This window comes from Hirundo rustica, chromosome 6 (genome assembly GCF_015227805.2).
Source record: "Hirundo rustica isolate bHirRus1 chromosome 6, bHirRus1.pri.v3, whole genome shotgun sequence".
Classification (NCBI taxonomy): domain Eukaryota; kingdom Metazoa; phylum Chordata; class Aves; order Passeriformes; family Hirundinidae; genus Hirundo; species Hirundo rustica.
The window spans coordinates 40,417,906-40,434,183 of NC_053455.1; the positions used below are offsets into that span (position 1 = coordinate 40,417,906).

A 16,278-nucleotide genomic window follows, 5' to 3' on the forward strand; every position below is an offset into this window, starting at 1 on the left:
GAGTTCTTTGTTAATTTTGATGATGTTAAGCAAATTGTTTACTACTCATAAGATGGTTCTTCTTGTTGGATGCCTTAATCACTGTTGGCTATGCCCTAGGAGCTGCGTGGATTTTCCCGGGGACGGTGCTGCTCTTGCAAATATTTTTGTCCAGTATTTCAGTACTGATTCTGTTTGAGAAACAGTGTTGCCCCAACACAAGAGCTTCCTTGAGAATTGCATAATTGTATTCTTGTAGTTGCTATAGGGAAGAGGGCTGTTGAGAGTAAATTCGTCTAAACATTGGAAAGACTATTTGATATTGAGTTATTAAAAAAGTGCAAATTAATCATCTAGTTGTCATGGTTGTTTCCTGTGTTGACAAAAGTTGTTTGCAATGTGGCTGTAGCTGAGTTAGTTTCATTCCTTCTCTCGGGGAGTTGCTGTCATCAGGGATTTTGTGGTAACTGGCCAACATTTGATGCATAGTATTTGGACAAATTTTCACATTATTTCCTTTGACTTGCATATTTTCCTTTGGGTTTTTATTTGTTGATGTAAAATTTTTAGGAGGTTTAAATTTTTCCATGTGACTGGAATAAATGGCTAGACTGATTGTTAAAAACGCCCACCCTTCCCTCTTTATTTTGGCAATCAAATAGAGATGAAACACAGCCAGATTTTTCTCCTCCATTCTGCTTTCCAGGAGCATAATGCTTTTAAGTGCAGCTCCAAGATTTATTTTATGATATGAAGCAACAACAGCAACAAGTTAATGTTGGTTAGTAAGTGAAATTTTACCAGTTGCAGTAGCCTCCAATAACCCTGTGCAGGCTCATCCTTGTCTGCACTGAGCTATCTTGGGCTGCTGGGTCACCACTCCCTGTGCTTTTAACTCTCTGCATGGAGCATGACCCTGGTCTTTGGTATTTGTGTCTCTTCTAGATCTGTATTAATAAGTTATCACAGTGACCCGTCACACTGAAAAAACCCTAGCAGATTTAGCTAGAAAATGCACATTTCCGAGCATTAACAATCAAAGAAAGAAAGTCTTTGTGACTGTGTCTTAAAATAGCGCTATCTTATTATCATTTCTATGTGACAGCACCTGTGAGTTTTTTACTTCCTGGTTTACTTTGGGGTTTTATATTTTTTTTTTTAAAGAAGATTATAGATGCTGTCTGAAAACTCTTTCATGAATTCATAACATTTCCTGTGAATTGTTTGATACTTTTTATAGTTTCTACTGAGCAAAGCTGCCTCTACCTAATGTGTTGAGTCATTGAGGCTGTGTAAGGACACTCTCACCATTTCTCTTACCTCAAAAATTATCCAAGTAATCATATATTTTTAATCATTTTTAATAATCAGCCTTATATTTCATCCATAAGGCTGATTATTAAAACTAAGCTACTGCCTTTTCTTTGTCATGGTCACCATAGTAAAAATTACTTAAGAGCTGACAGAATTTTTTTTAATGGTTGGTTTGTTTTTTTATAATTGGTAAACTCTGTATTTTCAGTTTTTTTTTCAATATTTAATGGAAATATATTTCTATAAAGTATAGGGAGACTACACTGATTACTTAGATCACAGGTACAGAAAATACTTTTTTAAGGCTAATGAAAGAGCATTTGAAAATGATTTGAAATGTGGCTATGTGGTTGCACAGCTGCTTTTAATGATAGAGGGGTTTTTTTATTTTTTAATCTTTAAACCTTAACTTTGTATTTTTTCTTTGAACACCCAAGATGGTTACATTCTGATTGGGAGGAAAAATATATTTAAACTCCCAAGAAAGTGCATTGATTTCCTTTTCTAGTATGCCTACTATCCTATGTGTTTTCTATAAATAGGGAAACTGTCTTAAGAGGAGCAGACCCTTTATCTCTTCAATTATCTGTATATAGTCCATTGTATTAGAACTAGTCCATCATTAGCTCTGTTCTTATTCTCTTTAAATTGTGTGTGCATGTTACTGTGAGTATTATGTGTCTTTAATAGTTACTGATTTAAAACTAGTTACCCAGTGATGCTTTAAATTAATTGTTTTACAAAGCTGCCATAGGGTGTTTCAAGCTCAATTACCTTGTTAGAAGAAAATCCAGTTTATCTAGTTTCAGATTTGAATGTAGACAAAGTTCTTCCAGTTGACTGACAGAAGGTGAGGATTGCTGCTGCTGCATAATTTGGGTAAAATATTTAATACAACAATAGTAGATGCCATAGTCAGTGTCTCTGTTACCCTGAGTAGAAGCATGAGGATAAAGGCCAGAATGGTATGAGAATAAAAGTACAGATCCATAAATCCAGTTAATGAATTGGCAAGAAATGTTGTCCAGTAACTCTGCTGATAAAGATAGGGCTTCCCTAATATGATTTATCTCAATGTTTACTGCTTAAATATTGTGTCATTGGAAGTAATTTTCTAGTAGGGATGTGCAGCCTGCTCCTCTCACTTATGTACATGAGGTAGCCTTGGCGAGTTGGGTTTGTGCTTCCAGTGCTGACAAGTGCTGCCAACAGCTTGACAAGGGCACTTCAAATGTTGTTAGGAAATGTTTTTGTCTTACCCTCACACTGTGTTTTGGTCACCTCCCAAATTTCTCTGCCTTTGTTCTGTTGCTTCTCGTCCTAGTGATCAAACTTGTTCAGATGAAAGTATTAAGAAAAGTGGTTCAAACTTACAACTTTAGCACTGTTATGGAGAAATGCTTAGCAATATTAAATATTCTCAGTCTGCGAAACCAACTGTGAAATTACTGGTTTTGAATTGGGCCACCTTTTACTTTTAGAATAACCATTAACATTTCTAGAAACACTTTGAATAGTTTGTCTCTAGTTTTCTATTTCTTCCCAAAGGCCACAGAGATTTAAAAAAAAAAAAATTCTTTTCCAAGGTGGTACTGGTTGGACAAAATCAGTAACTTTGACTAATCTGCAAATTTTAACAAATAAATGTCATATAACATTTTCATTTTCATGATGATGAGTTCCTTATTCTCTTGTTTGGCCAATGAAATGTTATAACCCTAAGAAGAGAATCTCTGATGTATTAGATAATCTCAAATTAGTATGTGATAGTTCCTCAAATTTCATGTTTTGTAGTATGGACTTGCATGGCCATGAGTCTATTTAGAATTTTTAATTTTTAATTGCTAATGGGTTTGGACCATTTGTTAGATTAAGGACGCAGTCAATCTGTCTTGGCTGCTGTTTGAGTTGTGCAGTAGGAGGTGGCATGAAGAAACTGATTTTTGAAGCTACAATTTAAATATCTCTTTAATTTGTCTTTGATTTCATTTAATCCTCCAATTTAGTAATGTTGTTTTCCATTGTTGTTTATAGGTCAATAATGACCGACTTGTACTACCTCAGTCAAACAGATGGAGCTGGAGATTGGAGAGAAAAAGAGGCCAAAGATCTAACAGATTTGGTACAGAGAAGAATAACTTATTTACAGGTAAGAGGATAGAGCTTCTGAATCAAGGTAAACATTTTTTCTTATATACATAGCACTTAGTTAAAACCTTGCACTAGAATAATTACATTGCAGTTTAAAATGAATGTTGGTATATGAGCGAATTATGTAGAAAAGAAATTATTACATTTGTTTCAAACATTATTTTGTATGTATATGGAAGGTAATATTCCAAGGCAATCATTGGGGTTTGTATTTTTCTTATTGGTTATTTTGGTTTATTTGTTTCTTTGTTTGTGGGGGGTTTTTTGGATCCGTGATTTTTACTAGGCTGAAATTACCTGTTTGAATTCTTCACTCTATTGTAAAAGATAATTCTCTCCTTGATATTTTTTTATTTTACTCTGTAGATTATCAAAATGCATAAATATGTTTGCATAGTTTTAGTAATATAAAAGTCCTTGTATCAAACTTCTAAACTGACAGTCTGTTTTTAAAAACATAAAGAAGCAAAATTGAAGTGCTTGTATAGTGTATTTTGTGTATAGTGTGCTTGTATAGTGTGTAGTCCTAGATTGTTTCAACAGATGTTTGGGACTTCTCTAGGTGCTCCTATTTTTGAATGTAAAAAGCCTTTTTAATATATGTGCTTGTGTGTGTGTATAAAATTTAAATAAAACTTGATCTGAAGGTGCTAGGACATTTTTTCATGACTGAATGCATGCAGCTATTTTGTACTGATCAAAAAGATACCTAATGTATTCTCTTTTATTTGAACTTGGTTTATGTTTTATGGTATGTTTGCAGCTGTTTTCTATGGCCACTCCTAATGTCTGATCTCTTCTCTTGTGTAAATAGCTGATTTGTTTCTCAGATTTTCATTAATTCGCAGCTCAGCTGTAGGAGCCTTCTCTTCTGTGACCACGCTATGCATTTGTTCCTTGTTAAATAAAAAAAGGACACCCTTCTGATGAAAAAAAAAAATCTCTCTAAATTATGCAGGAGTCATCACTTTATTGTACTACTTCAACTCTTTTCTGAGAACTGTTCCTTATTTTTTCATTTTAATACCACAGTTTGGCAGTAGTATATTGTAACTGCTTTTCATGCTGATAAATAGAGCCTTTCTCTACCTATTCCTTGTCTTTCACTATCCATTTGTTGTCATATTTAGTAATGTAACTGTGCAAGTCATCAAAAAGAGCACAAAGTAGTTTGCTTTAACAAATGTGCACCACTGTAAAGCAGTCAAATGATTTGAAATTACACACCTTGATATACTGCTATTAAAAATAAAACTGTACTAAAAAAAAATTTAAAAATTCAACAACCTTTCCCCTCAAGTTGATGCCAAAAAGAATTATATGGGACATAAGTACTGCATAGATTTTTTCTAGTACATGTTGAACAGTGACAGCTGCATTATTTTGGGACATCTCACTGGGAAGTCATTTAGCTGAGTGATTGTGAATAGTGATGACTGCTACTTCATTTGGATGACATTACCATAAATTTGATTTAATGAGGCTACATGTAACTAGTTCCCTATAGTTGGAGCAACATTTAAAAAGCTAGGACTTTATATTTAAGGAAAAGGCTTTATTTTCAGAGATTTTTTTTATCAAACAGTTGAAGAGAATGTGCAGGAGAAGTCAGATGAGAGCACCTGTAGTACTGTAATCAAGTGAGCAAATTATAATGAAGGCAGCAGTTTTCTGTCCCTTCTCTTTTGTGCTTATTTTTGTTCTGTTTATTTTAGGAAGTTTGTGATTCAGCATGCAGTCTCTCAATAGCAGAATATTTTTGCCTCCGATTTAAAACAAAAAAAAACAAAACAAAACAAAAAAAACCCACCAAAACTTTTTGTTCAGCTTTGAAGGTTAAAAATACAATCAGGTGAGAGAGGTTACTAAGTACTCAACAACACATCAATTATATTAGTCATAGTTTGTCATATTCTAGTCATATTCAGCCATACTATTAAGTTGGTGAATTGTACATATGCAAAGAAAAGAAAGTTGGTCACAAGACTTTTTTCTGAGCTTACTGGACTTTGCAGTATTTTTGGTGATTTAGTGTGTCACTTAGATTTTTCCGTCCTAAAGTGTATTAAATCCTCTCTCTCACATTAAAATTACTTATTCATATTTTTAATAAAAGCGCTCATGCTAAAATGACAGCAACAATAAAAAGGGCTCTGGGCACTCTGTATACATGCAAAGGGATGCACCCAGTACAACTGTAATCAATCAGATCAAAAGTATATTATATGGTTTCAGTACAATAACCACCTAAGAAAGTGTGATCACTGCTGATATCTGTGATTTCTCTAGGACTGAGGAACAGTGTTTAAGTCCATTCTGTATGCTGGTATGTTTTATTTAAGACTTGTGTGTCATAGGAGGGTAGATGCAAACTAGAGGAATTAATATTAGAGGAAGGTTTGAGGTCTCTGTCTCTCAAATGAAATACCTACTGTTTCTGACTAGGGAGAAAAGAACATTTTCTTCCAGCAGCTGGAAGAAACTTCTGTGGTTTACTTTGTTTTTTTGTTTCTTTGTGTGGATTTTTTTCTGCCCCCAAAGTCTTGAGGGGAGCTGGTATGAAAAGAAGGGTTACAAATGACATCACAAAAGAAAAGGGAATAGACGATGGTATGAATTACATTTGTGATAGCTAGGATGAGAAACACCCACTTTTGGCATATTTCTCTAAAAAAATGGGATTTTCCCCAATATTTTGGGTGGGAACTCTCTTCTTCAGCAGAGTGTTTAGCATAAAAGAATAGAATATTTATTGAAAATATAAAAAAAATACAGCTTTGTTGATGAGCATCATACTCATGAGGTTACTAAGTAAATGGTGTTCATGAGGTTACTTAGTAAATGGTGGCAGGGTGCCTTTCCCCTGCATTCCTACTCTGTTGGGATTCATTGGGTTAAATACACATCTCTGAACTGTTTTAAATTCATTAACAACACAGTCATTTCTCATACAGTAAAATATCTTAGGGAGCAGGGTTTACTTTTGCCAGTTTGTCATGTTGTTTTGATGGTTGACTGTACACTTGAAAGCACTGGAAAATGGTGAGGCATTCAGGCAGCACTTGGTACATTATTCCCATCTGAGCCTACTTTCTGTGGATAGGCCAACCAAGAGCCCTGGAAGAAGAATACAGGGGAAATCCTGAATTCTGTGAGAGCAACAGCATATGCCCATGTTCTTTGTGATGAAAGACCATTAAATCTACCTTGCCGGTTACAAAAATCTACTTTTACTTTAGACGGTATTCTCTTCCATAGAAATACATGATTCTAACCATTTTGCTCTTCTGAAAATTTGTTAATTTTTTCAGTTGCATGGTTCATAGAAGTTATTCTGAGGAATATAAAAGGTGTAAACTCTGGATAGGTTTGATGACCTAATCTGTGTATTGCAGTATGTTTTGTGCGATTCATCAGCTGTAGGTGTTTTGTTTGTTTTTGATTTTGTGTGGATTTGTTTAATTTTTGTTTGGATTTTTTTTGTGTTTGTTTTTACTGCAGTTGTATGGCTATTACTCTATAAGGCTTGACATTCATGGAGGTCCCTTTCATCCCTCTCTTCATTATATAGGTCATTAAGTTGGAGATAGGAGTATGATGAGCAGTGTCATTAGGGTTGAGAACAGAATGTACTACCCATTCAAATCAGGGATTTATAATCCTTTTCTGTGACTTTGTGCCAGGAGGAAAACTCTTTTGTCAGTCTTAATTGGTTTTGAAATTGACTGTTATCCTTTATCAGCTCAATACTTTTACTGGTTGCTGTGGTTGGCAGTTTTGGTAGTGAACACCCAAGATATTCTGATGCTTGAAATGTAACTTTTCTTCCTTATCAATGGGTAATATTTCCACCTTTTCCTGGAAACATCAGTTGAAATTGCAATATATCCAAACATCTCTACTTCCCTTTTTCTTTTAAAATTCTCAATATACAATTGAAGCTCAAATACTGCTTTGTCTTTTTGCTTCTTGAGTACAGAAATTGGAAAAAAGCACTCAGTCATAAAGAAATTAGTATAATAGCTTCCTTTTTAAGTCAGAAACTAATACTAATATATATAGTTTTCAGTTAAGTCTACAAATAATGATAAAATCCATGCAAGTGCATTATATTAACATTGGTAAGCAGTCACACTGTCACATTATGTTTCATTGTGTGATTACTACTTGGTTTCCATAATATTGTTCATAAGCTATTATATGAAGCTTGCATTTGCGTGAAAGAAAGTGAGAAGGGCACACCTTGACAATATTTCAATACGCCATCGATTAAATGCTTTCATTTTAGAGGACACAAGCTTTTGGAGGTAATGGCAACTGTAGAAAGCATAATCTAAGGGCATTTCTAAAAATTCACAGAGATTATCCCTTTCAAAAAGAATGGTGCTATGGCTTTACCCAAGCTGGCAACAAAGACCCCCCAGACACTCACTTCTTCTCCTCCCTGGTAGGACAGGGAGGTAAATCAATGGGAAAAAAAAGCCCCAAACTAACAGAAAAACCCCACAAAGAAACCCCATTGTGGGTTGGGATAAGAACAGTTTAATAACTGAAACCAAGCAAAATATGATAATATTGATGACAATAGTAATAATAAAAATATAATACTGCTGATAATAATGATATGATGAGGTATTTTTTCATGGAGTTCTTTCTGTGTGGACTTGAAGAGAATACTAGAAAAGAATACTTTTTCTCTTCTGAGACTGTGAGAAGCACATTTGTTATAATTTCAATGTCAGGTTTAGTCTCAAGTTATCCATTAGATTTGTGATGTCAAAGGTACTGGTCTGAGGAACAAAAATTGGGAATGGAAATTGTATCTAATTTATTATTTTCATACCTAGTTAGGCTTTCAATCAGGTGTATGTTAAATGAAAAAAATAAAATACTGAAGTTATAGCATATGTTGTAGAGTTTTGGGTTTGTTTTGTTTTGGCTGTCTTATTATTCCTGCCTCCCCCCAGTCTGAATTGTTGTCCCCTCCTTTATACCATAAAATGCGCAATTAATTTTGTTTTAAGGTATTTCAGGACTCAGAATATTCAGATTATCTTTAAGATTACTTGAAGGAGGGATCTCCGTTCTCCAGACAGGGATCACTATTTTCTGAAGATTTGATCTGATTGTTGCAAATTTACAGAAATTTTTATTTAAAGTTGTTCAGATGTTGTTTAGAAAGAAACAGAATTTATACTGATGCTCAAATATCAGTATTCTTGCACCTTACCTGAAACTTTCATCCTAGAGATTTTATGGAAGACCTTTCTGGAATTAAGAAATATGTCTAAAGCCATGCAAGTATGAATAAGTACAAAAAAAGTACTATCTTTTAAGCAAAGAAAAACTTCTGTTGATTATGATGTTGTGTTGTCCACATACCTAAAAATTCCTCATACCTAAAAATGTTTATTAGTTTGTACTTTTAAACATAGCATTCTTACAATGTAGGCATTTGCCTCCTATCTTGTAGTTTCTTGGTTTGTGGAAGTGAAGAATGTTATTTTATGGAAAGTGTATGCAGATTGAATTTCTGTCCTTTATCAGTCTGCTCAGGTATCTGTTTTACATTCTGTATTTACTGTGTGGTCAGTTAGCTTGGGAAGCAGTCCCTTAATAAGCATTTGTTTTATTCTGTACCATTTGTTTTATTCTGTACCATTTGTTTTATTCTGTACGTTGTAGACAGGTGGAAATTTTCTTTTATTGGATGACATGCATGCTCATTGAAAGAGAACTAACAAACTTGAAAAAATGCCAAAGGAAAAGGCATTCCAACACTGAGAATCAAGTTGATGAAATGTGAACTCAGAGTCTAAATGTTGGCTTATTCTGACAGATTTACAAATGAGAAAGTAATTTAAAATCTTAAATGTATTCTATTTTACATTAGGATAGTGAAGTACATTCAATAACTGTTCATGTTCACAGTGAAGAAGTCACATAAAATTTTCATGGAGCTTGCTCATCCATTTTAATTGGAGATGTATTGTAGCTGGATGGCTTCTGTGATTTATGACATTTGCCAGTTTTTCAGAAAAACGCCAGCCTTTGGCGTGTCTTGTCTTCAGCTCACTTTTTCATCCGTCTTCACAGAACCCGAAGGATTGCAGCAAAGCCAAGAAACTCGTGTGCAACATCAACAAAGGCTGTGGCTATGGCTGCCAGCTTCACCACGTGGTGTATTGCTTCATGATCGCGTACGGCACGCAGCGCACGCTCATCCTGGAGTCGCAGAACTGGCGCTACGCCACCGGCGGCTGGGAGACCGTGTTCCGGCCCGTCAGCGAGACCTGCACCGACAGAGCGGGCTCCACCACCGGCCACTGGTCAGGTGAGGCTTAACCACTCACATCACTTCTCCTGGCTTTTTGCAGCTTTGTTCCCACAGAATGAATCTGTTGTCACTTGTCGTGTTGTGTGGAGCGTGATAGCAATGACTGCAGTTGTGTATGTAAGCACCTTTTGCATCTTATTTGTATCTCATTGTATTGAAAAAAAAATTCCTTGGTGAGATAGCTCTGCATTGTCAGAGATTTTTTAGTGAAAAAGTTTTGTATTTGAGATTTAAATTATAACTTTTCAGCAGGCTGCTCCTGTGTTCTCTGCTAGATATTAATCTCGTTTTTATGGTAAGAGAAATAGAGGCTGTTGTTAATAAACTTTTTTAAAAATAAGGGATGTTGCCACTATTAAGCAATAGAAGTATAAAAGAAATGGGATCCACTAGTCATTCACACCGCAACAAAATAAAGAAATAGCTGAAATAATTCCTAATGCAAGATGAACAGATCCAAAATTCATGTTTTTAAAACAATGGCAATGTTAAAAATGAATTTTATTTGTACAACAGCAAGTTGGTCCATTCTTATCTCATGCGGAACAATTTGCCTAGGATAAGCACTGGACACTGATGTTTGGAGGATCAGGTAGCCTTGTTTGTGTCAAAATAAACAATATTTCTTTTAAATGACATCTTTCTCCATGTGATTGATAGTCAAAACATATAAACATCTTCAGTCTTTTCACTAGGACACTGCATAACCAGTGCATAAGGACTCTTAAAGTAACTATTAAAGTTTTACAGATCTGAAATTATCTTAATCTAATTTACAGAATCCAGTTTACAGTTCTTGTGTGTTTGCACATTGAAACAGCATTTGCACGTTGAAATAGCATCTGTTCTTCATAGCTTCAAGATGCTACAAAACTTAGCTGTGAGAATTCTAGTGGGTTTTGTGAATGAGATTTTTTTTCCAAAAAAAACATTTCTTTGAAATGGTTGGATGTTTTATAAAAGCAACTGTAAATGGAAAACAGGTATTGAGAACTCCAGATGAAGTTTTATTCATGTTTGGTTAAATTAGTAAGTGAAACTACTGTCTGGACATGGCTCTCAGTGGGTTCCTCTGTGTGACTCCAGGATTTAGACGCAGGGAGTTTTGTGAGCAATTTTAGAGCACAGTAAGCTGGAAAACAGTGCACACGTGGCTTCAAAAGATTATATACGCTCATGAAAATCTATTTAAATAGATGATGATTTCCTGCAATGTAGGCTCTTGCTGATGAAAAAACAAATAATGCTTCATTTTAGGTCCCTACAGTTTGGAATTTTTTTTTTTTTTTTTTTTTTTTTTTTTTTTTTTTTTTTTCTTTTCAATTAGTTTCTACATCAGCATGAATAGTTTGAAGGCTGAGCACTTGAAATATCCTGATGTGATCAATTATTTTTTAAATAATGAATGCCACTAATTTGAGTTTTGAATTCTAGAGCTAGAGGACATTGAGCTATGAAAGACAATCTTTCTATAGTCAGCCTGTTGGCCAGCCACACATACTATAAACTGTGTTAAATTCCAATCTTGTGCGGTGGCTTGGTCAGTGAGGATGAATGAGAAAATTGATCTCTGTACTAGCCTCAGTGTGGCTTCAGTAGGAGTCTTCACTGGATACTTATTTGCTGCTATATTTTAAAGATGGTGTATTTTGCTGAAGACTTCTGTGTGTTTTTTATGTCTCCCTAAATTTATATAGATTTTTATTTACTTGTACATCTATTTATTTATTCCCTGTTTTTTTCAGGGACAAATAAGTCTGAAAGTCCTGACTCTAGTTAAGAGCAGTTTGCTTGCAAAACCACACCATTAATTTTTTCTTTTTTTCCTCTGCAAATTCTGAAGCCAGCATGGGATTTTCTAGATTTTCAAAATAAATATATTAAAGTATATTGACATCTATCCATTTTCATTTTCATAAACAAAATGTTTCTCCTATGTAGTGTAGGGATTTTTCATGATTTTGTAAAATTATGCATCAAAAATATTTACACAAGTGAATAATTACAGCAAGTGTTCAATATAAATTATAGAAATAGGCCAACAAATCAGAAAAATGTCATCAAAGAGAAATGCTTTCATGTCATTTGCAGACCTGAATAGATAAAAATTTAGTAAAATGTGCTTCATGACAAAGTTGTATAAATTCGTACATTTATCTTTCTTCATTTTATTTTAATTGCTTCTGCTTGACATTTTATCTGCAGCACAAAATTTTGCCGTTCCTAAACTTTATCTTCAGGGAAACAATTTAGATAGTACTACCTTCTCCAAAGAATTAAGAGGCTTATATAAGCTGAGAATACATATAGTTCTGGAATTTTCTTTGTCCAGTCCTCTCCTAACAAAGTATGAAAACTAAGCTTGTTTTTGGAATTTGGGAACTAGAGGGAATTTTAATGAGCAAGTTGATATTTGCCTGATAGCAGAAGATTAGTAAGACCTGTTCTCACCTGTGAACACTTAAGGGCTAGCTCAGCCCATGTCATGTCTTGCAGGAGTTGCTCTTTGTTTGACGTGGTAGTTCTGGAATGAAGTTTAACTTTTCTGGCTTAATCATATTAAATGATTGAGAATTCTCTTGCAGATTTCTGTAAATACAGCAATTATTTTACACTGTGGCATAGTTTTTTCCTTGTCCTTTGTTTCACTCGTACTGTCATTCTAGAGAAAAAAAATCTTAAGAGATGGTAGTATATATGCTCTTTTTAGTTCTAAAACTATCTTGCCTGTAATTGCATCTTTCTTGTAGCTCATTTTTCCTTTGATATCTATGGTCAAATTGTTTATGAATAATTTAGGTATGAATTTTTATAAGAAGCATGAATGATTTACTAGTAAAAAGAGCCAAAATGTAGAGAACTTGTGAAGACATATTTATCATGAAATTTTTGATTAATTTTCTTTAAATTAATTAGTTAGCCAGGTCATAATGTTCTGTTAGTATTGCTGCATGCTAAAATGGAGCCTCTTCTTGCCATTTTTTGCTTGCTGATTTATGATGTTATGGTGTCATTCCCCAATAATAAATTGAAAGAGGTCTATAAAGTAACTAGACAAAAAGAAAACAAATGAGGAAGAAAACAGATTAATAGAAAGGACAGATTAATGTACTTTTCAAAGTCATATCTGCATTTCAAGCTGGAGAATGAAGGGATGCGGATGTAAAGAAGCCATTTACATGCTTTAAATAACACTATGTGCTCCTTCCAATAAGGCCTAAAAACCAGAAAGATGAAAGATAACTTGAAAAAGGAAACCTGAAACAAAGTTTCCTGCAGTTATCCTTGAATATTGATTCTGCTGCCTCTATGGTTTGATGAATTAATGCTTTTGAGGAAGGGATACCCAGAGGGGAGAAAATGGCAGAGCTCTTCATTTGTTGGTAGTGCCAGCTTTTAAGTATTAATTGAACTACAATCTTAAAATATGAATTAACTAATATGTTTATAAGTATAATTCAAGTGTGAGGATACTGTGGGTACACAAAATGAATGTTTAATTTATTAAAGCCTGTCTGGCAACAGTAATCAAAAGGACTAAATAAAAATTGCAAAATTAAACCATAGAAGGTTGTACAGAATTAATTGCAATAAATTAAAAAGTTTCACTCCATGAACTAGATATTCCTTGACAGTAGTTTTTTATGGAAATTAGCTGAATATTTAGTATTGGCCTAAAAACCCCTTTAACTTGCATAAAATTGTGTGAATTATGTTTTGCTCCCACGTCTCACTCTTATTTATAAAATCTTCAGAAAAAATAGATTAATTTCTAGTTCTAGTTCTTAACATTATTTTTCTACAGTGACTTTCACTATTTACATTTTAATTCAAACAAGTTCCGTTTCTGTGAAGCAAACTGCAGAAGGGTGATTTGAGAGAACAGAACAGAGTGTGAGAGCAACCTCTGAATTTTCCCTTTTTTTCAATTGTGTTAATCTTGAAATCAAGCTACTGATCTTGTGTAGAATTTTTTGTCATCGAGGTGCCTTGTAAGATATTCTATGTAAAGACATTTGTCTGTGTAAACACGTAAATATACTTAGGAAGTGGTAATTCTTAAAAGGACCTTGGAATTCTAATGAAGGTGATCTGCGTTTCAGAGCAATGCAGCAGCCTAAAAGAGCTAAGTGATCCTTTTTTATGTCTAAGTGGAGGGTTATTGAATAATAGCAAGAAGTTGTTTTCACAGTGCAGAGCAAAGGCAGGCTGCAGGACACTCTCTACTTCGGTTAACTGGCCTTCAGAATGAATATTGCCAAATATGAAAGGATTCTGAGAAAGACCTACACTGATTCAAGGACATACAAAGCTGCATTACAGCAGGAGACTAAAAACCATAATTCAGTTCTAACATAAAGCAAGTTTTAAAAGCTGGTCCTGCCACATTTTATAGGTATTTCTATATGGGAATCATTTCTACTTTTAGACAAAGATGTGGCTGGACAATTTTGATTAGAGACAAGGTCGCTTTTTAACAACTCACTGCTGCTGTTGACCCCTATTATGGCAACTGGTCCAGAAGCAGAAAAGCAAAAAAATTGCATGATCTGAAATTGGAATTAAAGGTGATGCAGTCTTTTCTTGTAACTGGTTTTATTTCTTTTGGAGATTTTTAACAAAGAAGAATGTTTGCCTTTGGTTTTTGAGTGGGTATGGGTTTTTAAAATTTGTTTGTTTTGTAGTGATACTTTTAATATTGTCTTACAACTTGTGTCACAAAGTTCACTTGTGCAGTCCCAAATCTGCCCTACTAAACTAAATTAATTTGTATTTTAAGGAGGTTGTCATAAAATACATCTATCTGTTCTCTCATGCTGTAATCAATCAAGCCAAGTTGATCCTAATTAAGCCATTTATGTGACCTAAATGTACTACTGGTTCTCATCTAATTTAATGAGGAATTTCATCAAATCTATTCTTGGTGAAAGAACGGTATTCTTGGAAGTTGTTTTGCATGTCAGTGGCATCTTTTAACAGGATGGGAGATAAATGGGAAATACTTTCATTTAAACACAGCCATTGTCTAGTAAATTTTCTGATAGCCGAAGTAAGAATATCTGTATTTCTTTAAAGGTTGATGTATATAATTGTGCTATCTATCAAAAAATGTTCAAGAAGCAAAAATTTTGGGACTGTATACAGTGAGTTCTCCTTATGTCATTGATAGTTTAGGTTAAGATTTGATGTCTGTATAAAATGCAGTGTTTGATAAGAGTTCCTTGCATGGGCAGGACCATAAGCAGATTAGCAAACATGTTCCATGAGAATTCTTTCGCTTGTTGAAATGAAGGAAGGTAGCCTAAATGTGCCCACTGAAATAATTACTTTCCAAATAGCAGGGGCTTCTTTCCCTGCATTTCTTGATTAAGGGGAAGCTGGAGCTGAAGATTCAGAAATCTGAAGAGTGCATGGAGGTGGGGGAAAGGATTCTTGGTTTTGTTCTGTTCAGTGGTAGGAATAGTCAATCACATATTTAAGCACAGATTTTATGCTGTTCATTATATGAAATACTACACTCTGAAGCATGACTTTTTCTCTTTTTTCTAACAGATTGATGTTGCCCCCCCACGATGTAGCAAAACTAGTACCTGTAGGTTAGTGGTTAACTGCAAACTTTCCTCATGAGCATTAAATCATGGATGACAAATTACAGATTGGTAAACAAAGTGTCCATTACAAACTGTAAAAAAGGTTTTTGCTTAATTTTTGCCCTTCTAAGAGTTGTTTAATAAGCAAAAAAGCTACGAATTGGCTTAATATTAGTTTACTTGAGTTAATGTAATCATTCTTTAGTTGAAAAGTTGTACTGCAACATGCATCATAGGGAAAAATAGTGTGTTTTGTACTCAAATGAAAATTCAGATTTTTTTTTTTTTTTAATATGAAGAGATGGCATGAGGTAAACTAAGTATGTTAGGTCTCAAGCAAACTGCAAAGTTTAAAATGCTAATCTGACTTCTTTGTTTGGCTGCATAAATTTCAATCCAAACTGAAGCATTCTTAGGTTTTTGGGGAATCTTAATCTGCATTCGAGTTTTGAGCTTTCTAATGTATTACACTGCTCATTACAAAGTTCTAGTTCAGTAATACTACCTATTTTTAAGCAATCTTTAAACAAGGGTAACCTGAACTGGCAGCTGTGGAGTTGAATTGAAGTCATCCAAACCTCTCCTATGTCTTGAAAATGACTACTGCCATGTCCAGGTGGGAGGCATCCCAGAGCACCACCAGCACAATGGGTTTTGGCTCTGATGCTTGGGAATATAGCGGTTATTATGGTGGCCATTCTTTCTCTTCACTCATCTTGGTTTTTTTCCTAATACTTCTATTACATTTTCCCCTATGACTGAAGATTAGAAAAATTTCCTTTTCCATTATTGCAGGCTTACACTCTTGTTTTTCTGCTTTCATGTTGGTAGACCATTTGAAGTAGAATGCATCCTTGTTTCTTTCAGATGCATTAAGGTGGCATGTGCCTCACTGCTGTGAATCTC

General features: G+C 34.4%; 1 protein-coding gene across 5 annotated transcripts in view; it reads left to right on the top strand.

Moving 5' to 3' along the window:
• The window catches only part of FUT8 (fucosyltransferase 8), a 97,906-nt gene that overhangs the window by 63,952 nt on the left and 17,676 nt on the right, over positions 1-16,278 (top strand). For all 5 annotated transcript variants that reach the window (XM_040067934.2, XM_040067930.2, XM_058421113.1 and 2 more), the window contains 2 exons: positions 3,328-3,442; positions 9,541-9,778. In XM_040067934.2, coding sequence (XP_039923868.1) covers positions 3,328-3,442; positions 9,541-9,778 — 353 coding nt within the window. The remainder of the gene's footprint in view (positions 1-3,327; positions 3,443-9,540; positions 9,779-16,278) is intronic.